The sequence below is a fragment of the Thermobia domestica genome, chromosome 7, assembly GCF_964235325.1.
Source record: "Thermobia domestica chromosome 7, izTheDome1.hap1.1, whole genome shotgun sequence".
Lineage (NCBI taxonomy): Eukaryota > Metazoa > Arthropoda > Insecta > Zygentoma > Lepismatidae > Thermobia > Thermobia domestica.
The window spans coordinates 168,534,169-168,558,645 of record NC_137460.1 but is presented as its reverse complement, the minus strand read 5'-3'; the positions used below and the strand labels follow the sequence as shown (position 1 = coordinate 168,558,645).

The 24,477-nt window shown below is 35.7% G+C and overlaps 1 protein-coding gene across 6 annotated transcripts in view; it reads right to left on the bottom strand.

The window, feature by feature from the left end:
* GAPcenA (GTPase activating protein and centrosome-associated) overlaps positions 1-24,477 on the bottom strand; it is a 772,500-nt gene that overhangs the window by 173,601 nt on the left and 574,422 nt on the right. For all 6 annotated transcript variants that reach the window (XM_081765583.1, XM_081765580.1, XM_081765582.1 and 3 more), the window contains one exon: positions 14,510-14,684. In XM_081765583.1, the coding sequence (XP_081621709.1) occupies positions 14,510-14,684 (175 nt within the window). The remainder of the gene's footprint in view (positions 1-14,509; positions 14,685-24,477) is intronic.

Genomic DNA, 24,477 nt, shown 5'->3' with positions numbered 1-24,477 from the left:
AAAAATGTTTCTCACATTTTTTGAATTCTGGGGGGACCCACCACGTAGTGTATTCTACTTTAATATCTCTAAAATTGCATTTTTTTTTAAAAAAAATTCTGGTGTTCTATTGGTTTATTGTTCAGATACTATTGTATACGATATGACGTCATATCTGGATCCATGATTTGAATTCCTTCTGCCGTTTGTCAGATTAACTTCAAATCGGGTGCGTATTGGTTGGACATTTTTTTTAAGTGTAAAATTGTGCCTCGCAATTCAATGGACAACGAGGGAATTGATCGAAGACGGAAGTGTTCAGTTATTTAGTTCTGTAGTTTTTTTTTCTCAAGTGTTTTTTTTTTTTGAATATATGCTATTTGTGCTTGTGAAAACTTTGATTATTATTATTATTATTATTATTATTATTATTATTATTATTATTATTATTATTATTATTATTATTATTTTCATGGTGCAGTTCTGTCTCCAGAGAATCTATGTTTATCTCCGGTAATTTTTTAACCGAAGACATAATAATCTGCATTTTTTTAAGTGGTCTATGCATATAAATAGTGCATCGATTTTGAACTGTCTTCCTTTAAATTTTAGATAAGTGGAAATGATCTCTGTTGTCAAACTGTCATAAACAATAGAGCCGTGTGCTTTTTCTCAGCATTTAAGATCTACACAAAACCATAATCAATCCGCAAGTAACTAACGAAGGATTCAAAGCCCAAAAAAGTCTACTATCAACCATTTTAGGACTCATTACCTAGGAGAATATAATTCACGTTTAATCAGAACTCCATACCTGTAAGATGCGTTTAGCATTTTCGAAGCATGTTATATTTTAAACTTCGACTACGGTGAATCGTTTTAAGTATATATATTTCTTGACTAATGCTCGTAAATGACAAAATACTCACAGACTATTTACTGGGTGACATAACAAAAAAAGTATTTATTAAACTAGTGCGGGACTTCAAAGCACAATGGCGTACATTCATCCACGAAATTATCCTTGCCTCCCCTATAGCATATTCCAGTGTATATGTGAAAATATTTGTAAGTGCAAATGTGACGGAATTAGTTGATAATATTATACATATGAAGAAGTGGTGAAGTTGCGAGACGGGCAATATTGTTTATTTAATTTATTTTAGGGAAATGTTAAGGGCGAAATTATATTATATTCACATCAGTAGAAGTATGTTTTTGTGAGAAGTGTCATTTTATGTGAGTTAACCAATAAACAGGATTAAACCACGTAAAGTAAGTGTCAAATTGTCCTAAGTGATGATTTCCGTGAATAAGATTAAGTTATAAATGTATTGCTTTGAAATTTAAAATGATCATCCAACCTCACAGATATCATTTCTAACCTCTCTGCAAGAATGATGAAAAAGTTGTAATTGCTTCGTAGATAATAACTATTGAACGCCATAGACTGGAAATGAATTTGAAGTTGTATTTGTTTTTACTTAACAACCAGTGCCCGACCCCAATAGGATCTTTTATACTTCTGTTCACACAAGCCTAGGGTGCAGTCCAGAGAAAATATATACGTCCAGTTCAGCCTAACTTGGACCGATTTCGTTCCTTCCCCCTCCCGGGCAGAATGGGCTCACCCGACCTGGCTCGTGACGTCCTGCAGTGTTGTGCATTGGCTTCCTGCGAACGGAGTTGTTTTTTCTGCGCGGAAGACCGTAACACACAAAACAGGATCATTGTTGTGAGTGTTGTGTTAAACTTGTTTCCAAGTGTGTGGGTTTCCGCTCTTTGACCAAAATGCCGCCCGAACTAAGCCGGTTTTGGGAAGGCTATGTTGCGGTTCTTTATGACGCCCACTTTAGTGTTTCTGTCATTAGAAAACAGTGCAGGAAGAATGGTTGCAACATCAGTTTAAGTGGAATAAAAAATGTTATTAAAAAGTACAAGGGCAACGAAGCTCCACCATTTGGATCACCAACGAAGTTGCCTAGGAAGCGGGAATGCAAGGCTACCTCCACTATGCAGAGGAAACTTCGCAAAATGGCACTGCAAGAAAATCCGCCAACACAAAAGTGTATGGCTAATCTCCTTGACGTGTCAATGGGGACTGTGAGCCGGACGTTACACCATCAACTCAAGTTGGAAAAAGTCATGAAAGCTCGTGGCCATCTTCTCACGGATGCCCACCAAAAGGAACTAAAGTGTAACGCCCGGAAGCTGTGCAAACGGTATCTAGCAAAACAAAGGTGGATGTACGTCCTAACGCTCGATAAAGCATGGATTTACCTTTCCGACTGCGGCAAACTGAGAGCCAACATGTACCGAGAGAAAGGCGCCAAGAACTTCAAAAGGTGGGTCTTTGTCTGTAAAGAATCCTTCCCAAAAGGGTTCATGGTCGCTACTGGCTACTATTACCGAGGTAAACTGAAGATTCGTAGGATGGCGAAGACCTGCAAAATAAATTCGCAGTATTTTCAGGCGCAGATCATGCGGCCGATCTACGAGCATGAGACTCCAACAATGTACGGAAATGACGCCAATCTGGTGCACATGCACATGGACAAGGCCTCAGCACATACCTCACGATCGTCCCTCGCATTCTACAGGGAGATGGAGGAGGCAAGTGGTATACAGGTGATACTTTCCAATGAGGTACCTGTTAAATCTCCGGATGCAAGTATTAGGACTATTGTGGATTTGGATTGCTGAAGCGGGCTTTGGGAAAACGGCGTGTGACAACTGTGGAATGACTTTGGAAAGCTGTGCAAAGGGAATGGGACAAGATTCCCCTCCCAGTTCTTCAGAGAAGCCTATTAGAGTGGAAATTACGCTGTCGGGCTATTGTTAGGAACCAAGGGAAACACATCGAGCACTTACGGACCTGGCGCCACGGATTCTTCTAAATTTTTAGGTAAGTCAAAATTGGCCAAATGTAGACTGAACAACCTCTGTATATATATATATATATATATATATATATATATATATATATATATATATATAGGGGAGGTTAAAAAAATCTAAAAACACTTCATACAGGACACATAAGTTAGGGCCTTCATTGTACAACACGTGTTGCGGTTGCCGATCGTTTTTTGTTTTCAGTGTGATATGTGCATCTTCCTCTTCCGTCAACAGTAACCGGTTCACCTGTGAGTGTAGTGGTGTGAAAGTGGTGCGGTAAAATGGGCGACCTGACAGACTCCCAAAGAGGCATGATCGTTGGTGCCCGTCTGGGTGGAGCTTCAGTGGCAACAGTGGCGAACATTGTGGGGGTATCGAAAGGCACTGTGTCCAATGTCACGAGGCATACACAATTCATGGGCAAACGACGTCTGCAAAGCACAACAGTGGTCGAAAGACAATCTTGTCAAATAGGGACCGGAGGGTATTAAAACGGATTGTAGCAGCTGAAAAGAAGACCACTGCAATGAAAATTACGTCTGAACTCAATTCCGGTCTAGAGAACCCAGTTTCATCGAAAACAGTGCGAGGGGAACTTCATAAAATGAAAATTCATGTCAGGGCCGCTATCGCCAAACCCCTTATCAGAGCAGTAAATGCGAAGAGGCGTATCCAGTGGTGCAAGGACGACAAGGCGTTGACTCATGAGCAGTGGAAACACGTAATGTGGTCCGATGAATCGACCTTCACCTTTTTTACAACAACCGGCCGTGTTTACGTATGGAGAACACCGTCGCAGGCCTATGATACACACTGTCTGTTCCCAACTGTAAATTATGGGGGGAGGGGTTTTGTTACAGTATTGGCAGTGATATCGTGGTTTTCTGCAGGTCCCATCATAGATCATAGCCTGCATGGAATGATGAATGCTAAAGCGTATGAGGCCATTTCGGGGACCTGGTTCTACCCATGGCCCAAATATTGTTCCCTGGTGGTGATGGCATCTACCAAGATGATTTGGCACCCTGTCACGCTGCAAAAACGGTGAAATCATGGTTTGACGAGGATGACCAAGAGCTATCACACCTCCCCTGGGTCCCACAACCACCAGATCTGAACATCATTGAGCCATTGTGGTCTGTGTTAGAAAGGCGTGTTCGGTCTCATTACCCTCCACCAGCATCCCTTAAGGAACTGGAGCATGTTTTGGAGGATCAATGGTACAAAATTCCACACACCATGATTCAGGAGCTGTATACGTCCATTCCACGTCGGATCCAAACTGTTTTGGACGTAAAGGAGACCCAACACCATACTAGGTATAATTTTCACACTTTTGCACACGTTTTAGATTTTTTTGTCTACCCCTATATATATATATATATATATATATATATATATATATATATATATATATAATATTCACGAATTTCATTCAGTTCTAATTCATTTTTCCTGTATTTTGTCACATACAGGACTGGAAATAATGACAATATCATTATATGCATGTCGTGATTTCGTTGCCTCTACGATATAGAATTATCATAAAGGAAATTTCGCTAATTTCAAGTCTGAAATTTTATTTATGATTGATATTTTTAATCTAGAACCATTAAAAAGAACGAAGTTGGAGATTTTGTTAATGCTTTTTACAGCCAATTTAAGTGACACTGAAACGTGACCTTTTTCAGTTACCTTTCTTGAAGCCAAAACTTACCAGTAATTTATGAAAAATCCATCGAAATACCTAGTGTGAAAGCAAGAATATTTGAGACATTCTGCTATCTTCCGGTAACATGTGGATCATGCTATCCATGTTTTGTTGCCTCCTTTGTGAATGCGATAGCCGGGACAAAGTTAACCATTACGTGCGGAGAACATGACAATGACGACAGCAATATGTCCAGGAGTCAAGTACATATCACTTAACAACTCTTGAACCCTGAAGATGTTTTTCTTCCCTATTACACATGAAACTAGGTTTGATGAAGAGCTTCGTCAAAGCGTTAAATCAAGACGGGTCAATTTTAAGAAACCTGAAGACAAACTTCACAAGCATAAGTGACGGAAAGATAAACGAAAGTATATTCATTGTTTCAGAAATAAGAACTCTCAATAAGAATAGTAAGTTTGAATGAATACTGTTGCATACAGAAAAGGCAGCATGGCAAGCACTCAAGTTAATGTGTTCTAATTTCATTGGTAATACCTACTAAAGCACTAAATTATGGAACTATCGTTAATTATAAGGTGCACTGCTACCGAACTATGGATGCCACATGTCCCTGATATTACTTTTTTTTCTTTCTTTTTTTAATTCACGTTTGGACTTCTTTCCACAAAATTTAGGGCTTGTTAATAAAGAACATAAACAGTGGTTCCACCAGGACATTGTAACATTTGAAAAGCTGTACAGTGGACGATAAAACAGTTGTATGCTTGGTGAACATACCATTGCTGGTCTACCATCAGAAAGACTTGTTCAGATAAAAGGAGAGAAAAGAGTTATAATTGTCATTTCTGTAGAAATTTCAACAGACTTTTGATTCTATGCCTAAAAAATGCCTGTCCTACGTCTGTATAAGAAAATATCATGTGGCTGTACAATAAAACGTACATATTAGGAGAAAACCAATGTCACATATCGATTTAGCAATTTCTAATTTAGTTAATATTACCTGTTTTCAACTAAAGGACAGGACATGACCTAAAATCTTTTCGTACATGAAATCGTTAGCTGCCGCACTGAACTTGGAAACATGCATGCTTTTTGGATTTTATTATTTGTTTTGACTATTTAGTTTGCCATATAGCAGTTCGGTGATTTTTTTGTGCTGCCTTTGCACAATTTCAAGGGTTAATACTTACGTTCTGCAATATTTTGTCGTGTTCTACTTACGATAAATTTATATTTTAATTTGGTTTGCATATCTGTAAAATGTGTGCCAAAAGTAGCCTGTATAATTATTGTGAGTTTGAAGACGTGCAACGCTGCTCATTGGTATGGCAAGATTAAAAGTGTACTGTCATGCTTCTGTTGGATTACCAATACTGTTAAGTTTTGTGTTCATGTTGAATATATGGTGTTCTAATATCTATTTGTAATAGATTACTATTCAATTACGGATAACGGGCGACAAAAGCGCTTTTCTGTGAATTGACGAAATACGAGCATTATTGTATCCATCTGGCAGTGAAGATAGGCTGGAATAGGATAATTCCGACAAAGATCCTACCACTGACTTCGAAGCTCTTACCACTACCGCTGACTTTTCATCCTCTTTTTGATCTGAAGTAGATGAAGAACATCTGCAAGAAAATGTCACTGAAAAAAACTCATTACATGATACTCCAGAAACCAGTTTTTAATCATCTTATCTCGCACAGGGTGTTTCATTTTCAATGAGAAATAAGGAATAAACAACTGATAAGGAATAAACAACAGAAAATACTTACGGATGACCAACAATCATACGAACATCAGAAAGAAAATATTGTTGAGTGGATTACAAAAAAACACACACACACAAATATATGTTTCAAGAAGACTCACAGTTAGTGTAGATAATTTTGGAGCTGACTCCCTCTACCTGTTTCTTAAACATGGCTTTGATATTTCTGTGCTGCTGTTATTTTTTAAAACAATAGCAATGTACTTCAAATGAACCTTTGTAAGAGATTCAAAATCATCTCTAACGATTCGACAAAAAGAAAGAGGGAGAATATGTCAATGTGTCCAGCCCAGCAATTCTGTTCACATATAATTCACACATGCAACAAGTTAATTTTCTTGATTAGAGGATTCCACATGAAAACTGGATCAATAAAACGGAACTTCCGTTTATTTTATCACTCCTTCCTGTGATTTTAATAACCCCATGGGTCTTGCATACAAGGATTTATGATCATATCTGAAGGGGCACTACACTGAAATAAAATTAACTGTTGCAGAGACTGTTTGTAAGACGGAACCCACATTAATAAGGAAACGTAAGCAAAGGAACTCAGATGAAGAAGACCAAGAAACTAAAGGCATCATCAATTCCGCCATGTCAGAAAGGGCTCAAAGGCTCTTTGGCCCATATGGAAACGGAAGAGAACTTCTTGCAAGTATCCAGCACGTAATGGTTACACGTTTATGGACGGAGGAAAATGTAGTGTCATCTATGTGTGAATGAACACAACAACTATTTTATATTTTTGCACTGAAATTAGTAAGACATTCACGTATTTTTAAATACGTATATTAATATATAATATTAGCAATGAAACACAAAAAGACTATTAACACCAAGTACTGAATGAAATAAGTACTGTACTTTCACTATAAAACTAAATGTTTAATATAGTATTATAGACATTTTCAGTATTTTGTAAACTCAACGCGCAGTACTGAATATGTGACAGACAAAACAAAATCAAATTACAAGTAAATTTTAAGCAACAAAATACAGTACAGTCCGGCTAATCCGAACTAAATGAGACCGAACCCTGTTCCGATTACGTGATCGTTCGGATTAGCCGGAATAACAGTAAAATCGCGGTTTGAAGCGGGTGAAGAAGTCTATTGTGTTGTAATACATAGCGTATAGTATTTAAAGCACGTTTTCTGATTACAGTATATGTACTGTACTAGAAAAATGTTAGAAAAACTTGATGCCTTTATTCTATTTTAAACTTTGTGTAATTGTCGTAATATGGCTTAAGGCCTAAATACAGGTATTAAAGAAACAAACTGTATTTAACGAAAGTTCACTTTGTTTTCTACGAAAATATACACCCATTTTGATCCTTTTAGCTATTAATTTCCTAAAACTGCATATTTTCGCCGAAGACATTAAATAAATAAATAAAATTCTCCTCCCGGGCCTGTTCGGATTACCGAGACTCCACTGTATACATACATACATACATACATACATACATACATACATACAGATATATATATAATCTTGTAGCATTAGTCGGAAAACTGTGCGCACTTAAAGGTTAAAACATATGGTATGTCTGTATTTTGTTTTAGAAGTCTAGTGACGTCCTGAAATGAAGGTTTTCGGCATGACAGAGATACACGATAATTCCGATATTTCAATTTTGTGTAGCTACTCCTAGTTTCTAATACTAGTGCTGAATTAAGGTACTCGATTAAGGTAAAGTGGAAGTTTACTAATGATTAAAAGGTAGGCTACGCGTTAGTATTTTAATTAAGTACGTAATATATATACATTTAATCTTTTCATGACATTTACCTGTATAGATGGACTGTCGGAAGCGGAGAACGTATAATGAAACGTAGCACTATACCTCGTAGAATTACACTAGTGCTGTCGAAATCGGTTTTTGAAAAAACCGAAAACCGGTTTTTGAAAAAAGTGAAATTTCATAAAACCGAAATGTCGGTTTTGAAAACCGCTTTTGCGGTTTCGGTTTTCAAAACCGCTTTTGCGGTTTCGGTTTTCAAAACCGCATTTGCGGTTTCGGTTTTGAAAACCGCATTTGCGGTTTCGGTTTTGAAAACCGCTTTTGCGGTTTCGGTTTCGAAAACCGCTTTTGCGGTTTCGGTTTTGAAAACCGCATTTGCGGTTTCGGTTTTGAAAACCGCATTTGCGGTTTCGGTTTTGAAAACCGCTTTTGCGGTTTCGGTTTTGAAAACCGCATTTGCGGTTTCGGTTTTGAAAACCGCTTTTGCGGTTTCGGTTTCGAAAACCGCTTTTGCGGTTTCGGTTTTGAAAACCGCTTTTGCGGTTTCGGTTTCGAAAACCGCTTTTGCGGTTTCGGTTTTGAAAACCGCATTTGCGGTTTCGGTTTTGAAAACCGCATCTGCGGTTTCGGTTTTGAAAACCGATTTTCTCAAAAACCGAAAACTGCTGAAGTCACAAAAATTCGAGAGCACTATTATCAAGTAACGACGAGGAAACAGCAAAGAATCTTTCCCATCTTCGGATCACAGTTGCCAGATGGAGGGAAATTTCCCCCGGCGTAGGGAAAAAATGCTCAAAATTTGCAGAGGTGAAAGAAGATATTTTTTCATAAAATGTCTTAACGTGTAGGGAAATTCTTGTTTAGTATTCTTTTACAATTGGCAGAATAAAAAAAATAAGTTGCAGTTTCTCACAAAGAGGCACGGCTATCGTTATTGGGAAGTAAAAAGATATAGAATAAAATATGAACGGTGTTCCCTTCACGTATAAACTATTGCAGGTGTCTGGGACTTGCGATAAGAAACCAGTCACAACATGCAAAACCACAACATTCACATTTATCGAAGTGGCAACAAATCAACAATAAAATTGTGTATTGCGATCTAAATTTTTTTTCTTTTCTTTTTTTTTAAGAAAGGGAGGTGGTGTTTTTTTGTTAACAAAAGAAAAAGTGGCAGTACTATTTAGAAACAAAGTGAAAGAGTAATGATAATATAAAAGATCTCAGTCTAAGTGGATGAGATTTCAAATTGGATTTCATGGGTTGCAGGTGTAGTGATCTTAAATAGGAATATACCTTATTTTCTATTTAGCTTAGTGTTGTCATATTACCCGATTTTTGCAGGTACCACCCGATTGTCAGGTTCTATATTCGTCCCTCGCTATCTTAATCACGAAAAACCACCCGCTTTTTAAGATTGGAGAAAAATCGGGAACTGCTACCGGCTGGTCAGAGCAGAACATTAATGCAACTGTCTACTGTCAGCAGTTGAGCCGTGTTCAAGAAAAACTCAAAACCCTGGAGCCAGCACTTATCAATCGCTAAGGGGTTCTACCGTTAGGGGACAACGCTAAGCCCCATATGATTAGAGTGACCCGGGACACCATCCTACGCCTTAAATGGGAAACACTATTGCAACCGCCATACTCCCTGGACAATGCACCGTCCAATTATCCCTGAACCATTTCTTGGACACTCACATTAGAGAACTAAAGTCCAACTCCGTAGTAAAGGTGCAAAATGCACTTGATACCTTCTTTCCTTCACGGCAAACCAAGTTCTACCGCGAAGGAATAAATGCCCATCCCGAACGTTTTCAGAAGGTCCGTTGATACTGATGGGTACTATTTTTGATCTTCCAGGTACGTCTTAGGCAGAGGTGTAGCCACGGGGCCAGGCTCCCCAAATGATTTCCTGGCCCCCCTAATGACCAGATGATAAAACATCATCGTGAGATTACTTCGCTTCAGTCATTTAAAAATAACAAAGTTTACATATAATTAATAATTTACGGTAAAATAGTATGGAAAAATAGTATTTTACCATACCGATCACAAAATAGTATGGCATTTCTTCCTTATAGCGATCCGAAAATAGTATGGTATACTTTTTGTGACAGTAGATTACACAATTAACGGCGATTTGTATTTGACAGTTTGAAGACAAACGTTTTGACAAGGTACTTTGAGTTTTGATCTTTGAGTTTAATGTCCCACGCCTATGTCGGTTAGGCCAAAGGAGACGGTGATTATGAGAAATGAATGAAATGGTGGAATGAAGAAAGTGGAAGGAAACGGAATCCCGAGAAAACCCATGAGTACGGTTGTTTGTCCACCACAAAGTCCACACGGCGCGAGCTGGGATCGAACCAGGGACCCCAAGCACCGGAGGTGAACGCTCTACCACTGAGCCACCGCGCCCCCCACTATAAATTCTATCATAAAACAATGGTACTATACTAAATCGTAAGTACATTATATTATTTATATGCTGTAATTAGTGTTTCAAGAAAACTTTTTATCAGATGGAAAATTTTGTGAAAAGCAACGTTTTTATTCAGTTTTTCAGTTTGGATTTCATTCGCTTTTTAAAATGCTATTTCGTGTAAAACAGGAAGTGAGATATAGCTGTTAATAAAATAATTATGTCTTTTTAGTCACGAATAATAAATAAACATTTTTTCAGAAAATCTTAAAATAAATTAAGTGCAATTTCAAAGAAAATCAGTCTTATGTATAAAAGTAACCAAGAAAGTTCTGTCGCGTTTTGCGTAGGTCTGCGATAGTTGGCCCTAACTGGCGGCCGGGTTTCGTCGAGTCGAAACATATATCTCTCGTCGGGGTGTTGAAGTACCACCGCGTAGCAGCGACCAGCGAGAACTTCGTCTTGGTCCGCACTTCTCAGATTCTTCGCGGAGAATCGTGAAGGGACCAACACGAACTGTCGCCAGTCATGTGCATGCGGTTATTATTATATATTATTTTTTGCTGACGAATTGTTCCTAAAGTGAGCTCCGAGGGTCAAGAATAACCTCTGCCTCAACATCAGGACGTGAAAAATCTTGAGATAAGTGCGATAATTGTATGAATTTAGATGACAACTGTCGTCGATCATTAGAAAGTGAGTATGCGAGAACTATGAAATAAAGTAAATAGACAAGCGTCATTTTGTTACAAAATTACACACATTTTATCTAATTCAAAACAGTTATCGTCGAATATACACGGTTAAAGGAGCACTGTGATTGACCAAATTAAAAAGATCTTAACGATTTATCCCTTTACAAGCAACGTTTCCTTCATCGCCATCGTAGCGAAGTAGGAAGAACACTTGCCTAGTAATCATAAGGTTGGTGGTTTGAGTCCCCTTCGGGGTAATTTTTTGGTACTTTTTAAAAATGTTTTTAGACTCACCTTAATGTAACTAAATCACACATATAGCCGATTTAACATTTTGGGGGAGTAATTTTGTGGTTCATTGGCGTTTTGTCGCATCTCTGCCGCTGGTGGCATAATTTTCAAAACGGTAGAGGGGCCACCGGGGATCGTCGCTGCGGCGCCGCCAATGTTTGGTGTGATGTCGCTAATTGCCCATTTGTGGTCCACCGACGCTTACGGCATGGGGACAATTCAGTGTGAGTGGCGAAACCATTCAGCAGCACCTTCAACTGAGGAAACACTAAAAGTTGAGACGATGGGTCCCACATAACTTGATTCCGGGTCAAAAGGCAACGCAAGCTGACACCTGTGTTTCTTTGCTGTCTCGTCTGAGGAAGGAGCCATTTCTGGACAAGGTGTTGTCATGTGATGAGAAATGGGTCCTGTACGAAGTTCCACGGCGCCGTCATAATTGGTTAGCATCCCATGAACGGTTCCAAGACAGCCGAAACCAGTACTACACCAGAAGAAAGTCCTCCTGTGTGTTGATGAACTGCTCGTGGCATCGTGCATCGGGAACTGCTACCAGCTGGTCATCGCATCAATCCAACTGTGTACTGTCAGCAGTTGAGCCGTGTTCAAGATAAACTCAAAACTCCCAAAGGGGTCCTTATGTTACAGGACAACGCTAAGCCCCTCGTGGCTAGGATGACCCGGGACACCATTTTACGCCTTGGATAGGAAACACTATTGCATCCGCCATACTCCCTGGACATTGTACCGTCCGATTATCATCTGTTCCCTTCCTTGGACAATCACTTTAAAGGATGCCAGCTCAAATCCCAAGTAGAGGTGCAAAATGCACTTGATAACTTCTTCACTTCACGGAACACCAACCTCTACCGCGATGGAATAAATGGCCTTCCAGAACGTTTGCAGAAGGTTGTCGATCTATTCTTGATCTTCCAGATACGTGTTAGGTGACATATGAATGTCCGGAGGTGGTGAGTGAGAAAGCGATAGAACTTTCTTGTTTACCTATATAGATCGGTTCTGTGTATTGAAATAGTTATGCTCAAAGGTATAATGTTTGGTCGGGGGCAGTAGTTCTTGGTTAAACATAATACAAACTATCTGTAATATAATTTATGAAATTATTATTATTATTATTATTATTATTATTATTATTAATGATAATAATAATAAGCTAAAACAGTGTTTTTAGTTTTCCGGAAGGAAACCAAAATTTTCCAGTTTTTTTCAGGCTTCAAAAACACTAGCTGTAACACATTTTTTTAAGATTGTAGCTGCCCCCCTTCAAAAACGACGGGCCCCTCCTACAGAAACCTGCTGGCTACACCCCTGGTCTTAGGTGACATATCGATGTTCTAAGGTGATAGGTCAAAAAGCGACAGAACTTTCTTCGTTAATTTTATACATACTATGTAAAACTACTGTATAAGTTCTAGTATCTCGAGTTCGGGAAGTCGGAATGTCAAAATTCCTTAAGATTCGTGTTCCTCGTGCTCTACTTTACAAAATATCTAAAAATCAGGTGGGGTCCAGTTTGCTTCCCTGCAACCGAAAAGTACCTTGGAAGAGTCATCAAAGAAGTAACTAAAAAAAAAAAGTGCAAATGATCCCAGGTCAGTATTTGTAACACACAAGTTCACATCAGTACTTACGGAGTTCTAAACCGTAAGAAAGTGGGAGGAAACGGGAGCAAATAAAAAAAAGTTGAAACACAGACAAATCAATACAATTGTCTCGATCGACAGATGCTTTCACAATTGTTAAAAGGTGTAATTAAAAACATTGGTTTCGGTTTTGAAAACCGCATTTGCGGTTTCGGTTTTGAAAATCGCATTTGCGGTTTCGGCTTTGAAAACCGCATTTGCGGTTTCGGTTTTGAAAACCGCATTTGCGATTTCGGTTTTGAAAACCGCATTTGCGGTTTCGGTTTTGAAAACCGCATTTGCGGTTTTCGGTTTTCAGGAAACCGGTTTTCTCAAAAACCGAAAACCGCAAATGTCACAAAAATTCAACAGCACTAAATTACACTATTTGGACAGATTGGTATTTTCAACTCCTCGGACACAAGAAGACTTTAATACGGAAGTAATTGGCTAGCGAAGTCGAAAGATCAAATTAGGAATTCAAACACTTGAGAATAATTTTGAGGAAATTGGCATTGTTTGTTAGACCTAAATTAATTCGCAATTATCGTTCCTGAGGTTCATGCATCAGAAAAGTTCGAACTTTTTGACCATTTGCGACCATTTGCATGCAACCGAGAGTTGAAGACATCAATGTGTTATGAAATACGCAGGATTCCGCAGACATGCTGATATGCGAGACGTTCGCATTTCACAGCCTGCAGTAGCGCATCCTCGAGGGCGGAGGACTCAATTGATATTATTTAAAAGATGGATTGAAGATTGTATATTGTGTTAAACTCGAAAATGTACTTACACAGTTCACGGTCAATGAAGCTGCACGTTTTTATCGCATTTTATCACATGAAATTGGTAGATGAAGTACAAGAAATCTTATCCTCCACACAAACTTGGAGACCGCCTTCAGTGGTTTACAAGGTGATCACCTTGGAAGGTTTTCTTTTTTTAACTTTTCATCATACATCGAACATACGCCACAATTTAACTTATATTGCAATCACATGTAATCCCGGAGATCGTAGAACACAATTTTCCGTACTGAAGTGGCAGGCATTGAAATTCACCAATGACTAATCTTTCAAAATAATACAGTGACATCATATACACGCAAAAAGTAGAAATAATTTGTATATATGGATTATGAAGTAAAGAATTAATCCTAAAACTCCACAGCAGACGCCCCGAAATGGTTTAGGAAATCAGATGGTTATTTTTACTTGGGAAACATGTGTGATCAGCACATCGCAAGTCCCACTGTTAATCCTATCAATTTTTCCAATTACACGATTTTGTGTTACATCACTAAATCAAGAACAGCAATACACACCGATTTCTTAATTACTTTAAAAAATCATTACACATGCATACAACACGTACCTTTTAGTGCTATGAATTCATTCTCATACTTTTTTAGTTTTTTCACCTTAACATTACACGCAAGTTTCATTAGCTGTTTTGCTACTTCTTCGTTTCTACATTTTTTTGGCAGAGAAACGCGGAAGTATTTTAGAATTCCTTCAAAATCCAACAGGAGTAATTCTTTTCTGCACATCTGGAAGAAGAGACAAAATATATATGTTTAGTTATATTTATGAATACATTCGTGTTTGTTATAACTTGTTTCCAAGTAGTAATTAGTAATGAGAGTAGAGTAGTAATGAGATGAACGTGTTCGTACCTTCATACATTTCGAAAGTGTCAATGTTTATATTCTAACACTGGCTTAGAAAAGAATGCATGAGTTACTACTTTCAACAATAAAATTTACTTAAGGGATTAAATTGATTTATTTAAGGGATCTTAAATAAAGGAAGATCATATGTGTATATGTGATACCATACTTCTTGTAGAAAATTAGTTTCATATCCTACGGTATGTGTAGCCTAAGCGGAAATAAATCAATAATAAAATTTACACTTCTTTCGTTACAGAACTGTGCCTTGGAAAGATGTGTGATTGGATACATGCGGTGACCAGAATATGAGGAAAACGAAGGTCATCAGGGAGGAATAACGTTAACGTTAAGTTTTGTTTTTCTCGGAATAAACGGCAGCTGTGGGTTTAACAGTGTTTCAAAAGGTCAATGAAAAAGCTACTTTGTCACACATAACAGCTCGGACAAGCTCTTGCAATCTTCAAATACAAAAGGTAATGAATTTCAAAGAAAGGTGGACCTGCAACTTTGTCATCTGCTCTTGGGAAGAGAACATCAACAAGGCTGCTATAATTGAGAAAGAAGATCGTCGAATAACCTTATGATTACCTATTACCAGATGTGTCGAAGATATTATTAGGTGGCCCCCAGTACTGTAGGTAGCAAGCTGTTTACGTGATCCCAAGCCATTTCAGGGAGCCTGTCTTTCTACATACTCAAAGCAAACCAAAAATATTCTTTCAAAATATGAACGTATTAAGATCTCATTACGCACATGAAACATATTACACACAGCACACGTACTTTACTGTATATTATTATTATTATTATTATTATTATTATTATTATTATTATTATTATTATTATTATTATTATTATTATTATTATTATTATTATTATTATTCATTGTCTTATTCAAACATGGGTCCTGAGAGTGAGAGAAACTAGAATTACAGGCTGCAGGAAATATACCAAGGAATTATTCATAAGGAAACTGTTTATGAAGTCCATTTGTTTGGCTTCACATTCGTATCGGTACGAATGGTTTAAAATAATTTAAAAACTTAGACTCAAACTCAGATGCTGTTTCGCAAATCTATGTAACTAATTAGGCACACGTGAGTAACGAAGTTATTATTATTATTATTATTATTATTATTATTATTATTATTATTATTATTATTATTATTATACAGTTAAAATTTTTCAACATTTCTATCTGCCTCCTTACATCTGTGGACAGCTCTCCCTTCTTCTTAGTTGATGGGGCTAATAACACTGCGAGAGTTAGTCAACCGGTTGCTGTTTCTATAACAGTGATTGTATGTTGCTGAAGGGCTCGTGGTGGCTAATCATGGATACTTTCAATCTTGTCCTGGCTCTGTCTGATTTGGAAGGGTCGTGTGGTGTTCATTATTTTAATGATGCTCTGGCAGTGTCCAGAAGCGATTTCCTTTTCTTCTTCTTCAGTTCGTTGATTATCCTTTTCTATTTGAGCTAGAGTGGAGAGAATGTGTTTACTTTCTTTTAGCTTGTATTTTAGTTACTTGAGTTTCATTTAAGCATGCCGGCATCAGGTAACTGTCTTATTTGTAATGCCCCAATTTATGGTAGACAAAGAGTTGTCGAATGCAGTGTTTGTTCTGGGAAATCTTACTTGAAATGCTTAGAAAATTTGGGGGAAGGAAAAGATGAAGTATTATAAATGAATTTTAAATGTACAAAATGTGAAATTCAGAAAAGTTTGAACTTAAATAGATCTGAGACATCAAGTCTTAGCAATCAGGACAGTAGTTCACAGACTGTTGGTAACCAAAACTCATTGGTACTTCAACTTGGTAATCAAAATAAGCCTCAAAAGGATGAAACAATATCTTTGGTAACAATTAAAAAACAAATCGAATTTTCTTTTGTTAATATGAAATACTTTTCTTCAAGTCTTGAAATCTGAAATAGCCAGTCTAAGAGAGAAAAATAAGGAACTTAGAGCTCTTCTTGGAGACAAGCAGATTATCATAGCTGCTGTAAAGAATGCAGAATTAGCATCAGGTAAAACCTTAAATGTGTCTCATGATACGATTAACCATACATCTCAGTCAAAGATTGATAATGGTTCGCATGAACTTGAGTTAGATAATAATAAAGATATTGAAGAGGGAAGTGAGGGATTATGGAAAGAAGTTGTATCAAGGAATAAAAAGAAAATTAATGATAAAAAAAATACTATAGTTGTTAATCAGAACTTGGGAAGAGACGTTAAAAGGACTACGCGTAAACTGAATATTGGCTGTAATAATAATAAAACAAATTTGGTGTCTAGTATGAGGAAAAAAGCTCTATTTGTAACTAGATTCAGTACATCTGCCTCCGTTACTGATGTTGAAGATATACTAAAAGAACACTTGAACACTTAAGGTGGCATAAATTGAAAACCAAATATGATTCGTATGCGTAATAACGTCCCAGAAATCTCACCTAGAGGTATCCTTATTGGCCCTTTTTTACGGTAAATTAAAAGTATTTGCCGACTGCAATGGTCAAAATGCCTTAAGTTCAAATGCAGATGCAACCCAAGAATACTTACTACCCAACTTTGGTATCTGAACGTGCGTGGTCTTAGGACCAAACATGAACAGTTTTTCTCTTCTGTACCAGACTGTGCTAATGATATAGTTGTCAATAGCACATACCGAAGAACGAAGCTGTCACAGTTATACGAAGAACTGAGCTTGAGATTTTTAAAGAAGGTATTTTATTTGAAATTGTTAATAGAACTGGTAAGAACTTATTATTATTGTGTACCTACTTTCGCCCTAATTTGCTTCCTATTGTTAATGAGAACTTTTCAAATAATATTTTTTATTAAAATTAAATCTGTGAATTATGACATTATTATTAGTGATTATAATATTCCAAAGACTGATTGGGCCAATATGGATTTCCTTCCAGGCATACAGTATTATGCCAAATGCAAGGCCAGAATATTATTTTCATTTCTGGACGATTATAATTTAAATGTTGTTTTTTAATGTATCAAATTTAGATTTAGTTATATCGAATTTTAATGTTGCTGCAACTAAAGATGTTTTGCCTATTGTCAATCCCGATTCATATCATTCATTATTCCACTGAGGTTACTACATTTAATAAGAATGTTCCAAGGATATTTGTTATTTACCAAGATATTCCTTTCATAGAGGTGATTATCTAGCCTCTAGAGAATCACGAATTAGCGGATGCAGATTGGACTAATATCTTGTTAGCTGAGAATGTTAACCTTCCTGTTGATGCTGTAGAGAATGTAACTAAAATCAGTATGAATAATAATATTCCCAAGTATACACCCAAAAATCAGGAATTTTCCTTTATGGTATTCCAAAGATCTTATTTCCTTAATTAAGGCTAAAGAAAAAGCGTATTAAAAATATTTAAAAAACACTAAAGCTGATGATGATTATACTATTTTTGCAAACTATAGAAGGCAAGTTAAATACAACCTTCATATGGATAAGAAAGTGTATGTTTCTGGCATTAAACATTCTTTAACAGAAAATCTTCATAAATTCTGGGGTTTTGTAAATAAGCATAATAATCGTTCCAAATCTTCCCCAGGTATTATGATTGATAATGAATATGTAGATGACGCTAATAAACTTGTTAATGCATGGGCTAAGTTCTTTGAATGTATTTACCAAAGACGTTCGTCTTATGATGAAACAGAATTTTCATTTAATTTTGGAAATATTAAGTTTCTTCCTAGTTTTACTGTTGAGCAGGTTATTAGTATAATTAAAGGACTGAAAGTCAAATCTTCTTGTGGAATTGATGGTATACCAACTTCTATAATTATAGGAATTACGTACATTATAGCCCCTATTCTTGCGTCATTATTTAGTTGGAGTATACAAACCTCTACCTATCCTGAAAGTTGGAAAACTGTTATTGTTTCTCCTATCCCTAAGATTGGTGGAAAAGATTATACGGATTATAGACCAATACCTATTATGGGAACATTACCTAAAATTTTTGATAAATTTGTATATAATTATCTCTACAACCATGCTTCTCCTGAAATAATGGATCAACAGCATAGCTTCATGAAAAATAAATCTACCTTGTCTAATTTAACAAGCTTTATGTATGATATTATTCCTCCTGTAAAAACCCAAGGACAACTAGATGTAATATACTTTGATTTTACTAAAGTGTTCGACAAACTTCCTCATGATATATTAATCAACGGGCTTAATTCATATGACCTATCACCAACTTTTATTAAATGGTTTATCTCATATTTAAGTTGTAGAAGATTTGTTTTTTTCTGGTGTTCCCAGAGTTCCAATTTAGGTCCACTTCTGTTTCTCTTGTTTTTGAATGATTTTAAAGAAAATATTAATTTTCAATTTCTTATGTATGCTGACGATCTGAAGATTTATCGTGCCATTAATAATGTTTGTGATTGTGTTAAATTACAAAATAATATTAATACCATTGTCACTTTGTCAAAGATCAATGCGTTACCACTGAATCTTAATAAAATGTGTTCTGTATCTTTTACTTCAAAAACTAATCCTGTTTATTGAAACTATGCCGTTGATAATGTTTCGGTCAAAAAGCTTGTCTCTATTAAGGATCGGTGTTACTTTTGATGCCAAACTGTTGTTTAATAAACATCTGGAATGCATAGTTTCTAAAGCTAGAAGAAACTTAGGAATCATAAAATGAATTTCTAAAGATTTTTCCTCTTTAAAAACCTGCTTACTTTTATACTATGCTAACGTAAGAAATCACCTTGAAATAAAGTTCTTCGTTCAGATAGTTTTATTAGACCAAGGAGGTGACTAATTTAATGATGAATTTTCTCTGATAAAAATTTAAATTTCCATTTTAACCATGAGAGAAACAAATTATGAACTACTTCGATATCCTTTTGAAAGTACTGTGCTCCTTTATTCCAAATATTAGTAAATTGAACTAGTATTTGGAATAAAGGAGAACAGTACTTTCAAAAGGATATCGAAGTAGTTCATAATTTGTTTCTCTCATGGTTAAAATGGTAATTTAAATTTTTATCAGAGGAAATTCATCATTAAATTAGTCACCTCCTTGGTCTAATAAAACTATCTGAACGAAGAACTTTATTCGACATCAAACTACTCCATAATATTATGACTGGCAAATTACTGTTAATTGAGGTTGTTATCTTGGTGTCCCCAATATGGCAATACTATTTTCAAATATAATCCTAATTTTAGTGATGCACCGATATATAAATGTTTGTCAAATGCCAACAACTATTTCTATTCAAAGAAAGTTTATAACTTACCACTTGTTATAACTTTTTTTTTTTTGCATGTTTTAATTACACTGTTTCTATTTATCTCATTATTGCCCGTGCATAGCTTTTTCTTTTATAACCTGATTGTAATTTTTGTTATGTTTTTTTTTTTTTTTAAATACTGTTGTACGATTGATTTTTTTGTTATTTATTTACTATTCTTCGGAATTGTAAATGGACTATTAGTCTGTAATTTCCTGATTACCAATAAAAAAAATTATTATTATTATTAACATAATTTCTATTGTCCAGTTTGCCTTTCGTAAAGATTATAATTATAGGTTAGTGCAATGGTTGATGTTACGGAATAAACAAGTCCGAGCTCCAAGCTCTCTATACACAGTCCGACAATTATATTATGACACTGATTTTACTGTGGAGGAAAGAAAGACGTTAGAAAGACATAATTGCATGCTAACAAAAGACGTAGCCTTTGTCTACAAACTAACAACATTGCATATTGCACGCTAAGCATAACGGGAATTTTGACATCATATTCAGTGAAGAGGGGAAGACTTTTATAACGGTACAGTCTCTCTCTCTCTCTCCAAAAAAGAGAGAAAAGACCATTAAAAGCCATTTTCTTTGAAACAAACTGGGAGTTTCTTTTTAAAATTGTATTCCAATATTCGAACGATGTATTCTACAAACTTTATTACTTTCCCTCTATTTAGCGAAAGAATCAACTTTTTACTGCTAACCTTCCTTTTTTTTTTTTTTTTTTAACGAAAAGAAAATACATGTACCATTGAAAATCGAATTCAACTGAAAAAGTAGGTTACTTCTTCTTTGTTACAAACCCGGATACAACAAATTATATTTGCAAAATTCAAGCAATGACAAACTGGAATTGTACATAAGTTTGTTCATTACATAAGACAGTAAAAGTGACTCGTCGGGAAAAGGAATTCCGAAAACTTGTAACTTGTAACGGACAATGAATTGTTAGCCAGGAAAGTTCGATTAACTGAAAACAAAAGTTTAAAATATTAAGAGAGAAAAAATTCTTCTTTTTTTATATATATATATATAAAAAAAAATAAGTTTGGAAACCCACGAAAGAGCTCTACTTGATCGAAAAAGATTTTTAAACCAAAAGTGTAAACTAAAATCTTCAGAAATAAATGATGAAAAAAGAAAAAAAATATATGTACGTTACGAATTGTGCATAATACTAATAAAAGAGGAGTTAATAACATTTTTACATAGGTCTTTACGTGTGCTAATACATATCAAGTCTCCCTCTATTTGTAATGAACGCTGGAGCTGCTGCTAATCGCAGAAAAGTTGCAAAGGAAAGAAAATACAACAATTTTCTCTAAAATTTTGTTTTCACTCCAATTACTACTGAAACTAGTTGTGCTTGGGGTGCAAGACGTCTTGAATTTATTAGGAAGGTGTTTGTTCTCTAATAAGAACAGAAATTTAATTTGATTTCACACCTTTTGAAAACTTGCAATAACAGAATGCAGAGTGTTTTCCATTATGTAATTATTGTGGTATAATTTTAATTTTTGCATTGTTATGGTTTTATGTTTCAAGTTTATTTCTAATTTTGTAATAACACTAGTCAACAAGATATTGGCACAGAGATAAAAATACCTGATTCTAATAGAACTTTTCACGTAGAATTCGAATCTGCAATCAGTTTTTCTCCACCACCCTCAGTTCTCCCATGACAGAGATATTTTCGAGAAATCTTCCCTCATTTTTTTTTCAATTTTTGTACCTGTAGCTCGGGTACCCTTAGATATATAAACACAAATTGTATTGTATGTTAGCTTGATTTATACTTAGTAAGCCCTCTGAGCTTCATAAGAATCGCATTATTCTTTCTAGAGAAATATACATATTCATTTAAAAATATGCTATATGTAATGTTCAATTTTACCATATTCATTAGTGCAGATAAAATCACATATAACTTCCACGAAAATTACAATATAAGTACGGTTTATACCTCATTGGATTTTAATTAAAACATATTTTCAATGATGTATACACCGTGTCACCATTTTTTGTATGAGGGAATTTCTAGAGGGATTTTGTGGGAAATTACCTCCAAAAAGTAGTTTATAAGATCTTTTGTCTCAACTTGCTATTTGTATATAGTGATACAGAAACAGGAACTGCACTAAAACATAGTTTTATGTCTACTTAATAAATAATGTTAATTTCATGTGAATCGCATTATTCTGCCTAGAGATATAAACTATTGTGTCTATTTATAGGTAATAAAGAATATACTATGCAAGACTTTTACCAAACACAAAAATCTAATGTTGACGTATTATTGTCGGCACATAGATGCATACTCAAATATAAGCACAAATACACGCATGCTTTCTGTGGAAAATAAGTCACTTTTTAATATTTTGATCTGGCAACAATGCATAAAAACATTGATGATTCACGTAGCCTGATGACTGTTAGTAGCGTTGAGTGAGGGTCTAAGCTGGACGTGTTTTAGATGTGGCCGCGTGTAAGTTGAAGTGTTTGTGCATTGTGAAGTTCGAATAGATTGTGTTGTGTGGTGAAGCACTGAGTTAGATTACGTTTGTGCTGCTTTATGAGTGATGGAGTGTAGATTCGTGTGTGTATGTGTGTGTGACACCTTACAGGATACAAGATGCCGAGGAAGTGTGTAAATCACCCGGACAATTTCTGTTATGTATGTGGGGAGCTGACATTTAAATCGCAACGTCGATGTTTTATTTCACTTGTGAGGAAGTGGTATCAGTTATATTTTGGTTGCTGTGTAGGAGACCAAGATAAGAATTAGGCTCCTCACTACATTTGTTGTACTTGCGTGAAACGTCTGACTGGGTGGGCAAATGGTGAACGAAACATGAACTTCGCAGTACCGATGATCTGGAGGGAACCAAAAGATCATTCTTCAGACTGCTACTTTTGTATGATACAGATAAAAGGAATAACCAGTAAATCTAAGCACACAGTACAGTACCCTAATTTGCTATCAATAATTAGGCCAGCTCCACACAGTGCAGAATTACCTGTACCAGTACCTCCTGCTCATCTTACGGCAAATGAGGATTACGTATTTGAGGCATTAAGTAGACATAAAATTATGTTTTAGTGCAGTTCCTGTTTCTGTATCACTATATACAAATAGCAAGTTGAGACAAAAAAACTTATAAACTACTTTTTGGAGGGAATTTCCCACAAAATTCCTCTAAAAGTTCCCTCATACAAAAAATGGTGACACGGTGTATACATAATTGAAAATATGTTTTATTTTAAATCCAATGAGGTATAAACCGTGCTTATATTATAATTTTCGTGAAAGTTATATGTGATTTTATCTGCACTAATGAATATGGTAAAATGAACAGTACACATAGCGTATTTTTATATAAATATGTTTATTTCTCTAGAAAGAATAATGCGATTCTTATGAAACTTAGAGGGCTTACTAAGTATAATTCAAGCTAACATACAATGTAATTTGTGTGTTTATATATCTAAGGGTACCCGAGCTACGGGTATTAAAAAAAAAATTGAGGGGAAATTTCCCGAAAATTCCTGTCACGGGAAAACTGAGGGTGAAGGAGAAAAACTGATTGCAGATTCGAATTCTACGTGAAAAGTTCTATTAGAATCAGGTATTTTCTTCCGTGTGCCAGAGGAAACGTATTTTTTGTCGACTAGTGTAATACCTGCAAACTAATATGGAATAGTGGTACAAAACTGATTATTTTTATAATCTTTTGTATAGAATAAATTAGTTTTTAAGAAAAAAATCAGAAAAGAGAAAATTTTGTTTCTTTTTATCACAGTTGGTAAATTTTCCTGAATTTTCTAGGCAATTATTTCTTTCCTAAAATTTTTATTTTGAAATTTTTTCTTTGAAAATTTATGTACATTCTATATAAACTTTTAATTTAAAAATATTTAGAGGATGTCAGAGAAAAGCAATATTTAATCGTCACTTTCCTCTTCCTTCTCATTCCCCTTTTGCTTAGAAGAACAAGATGTGTGTGTGTTTTGTACGTACATGTTAATTTCAGATTCAATTAACACAGTAGCTGGGAGAAACTACGGTTTGGATGTTAATTTCGTCTAGCAATAACCTCCGTCTCTCTTTCTCCCGCCCTATTTTCGTCACACAGCCTTTGTTTCCAAATTCAGCTTCCTTCTCCATTATTTTCTTTTCTGCTCTTTCTCGCGCTCAACAAAACGAGAGGAAGACACCTTCTGTATCCAAAACAAATCAAATAAAACAAAAATAGTATTTATTTGTGCAAAGGTCTCTTCCTTTTGACGGTATTTTCTTGTCGCATATTTTCTAACTTTCGAGAAAACTGGAAAAGCATATTTTCTAAAAGAGCAAGG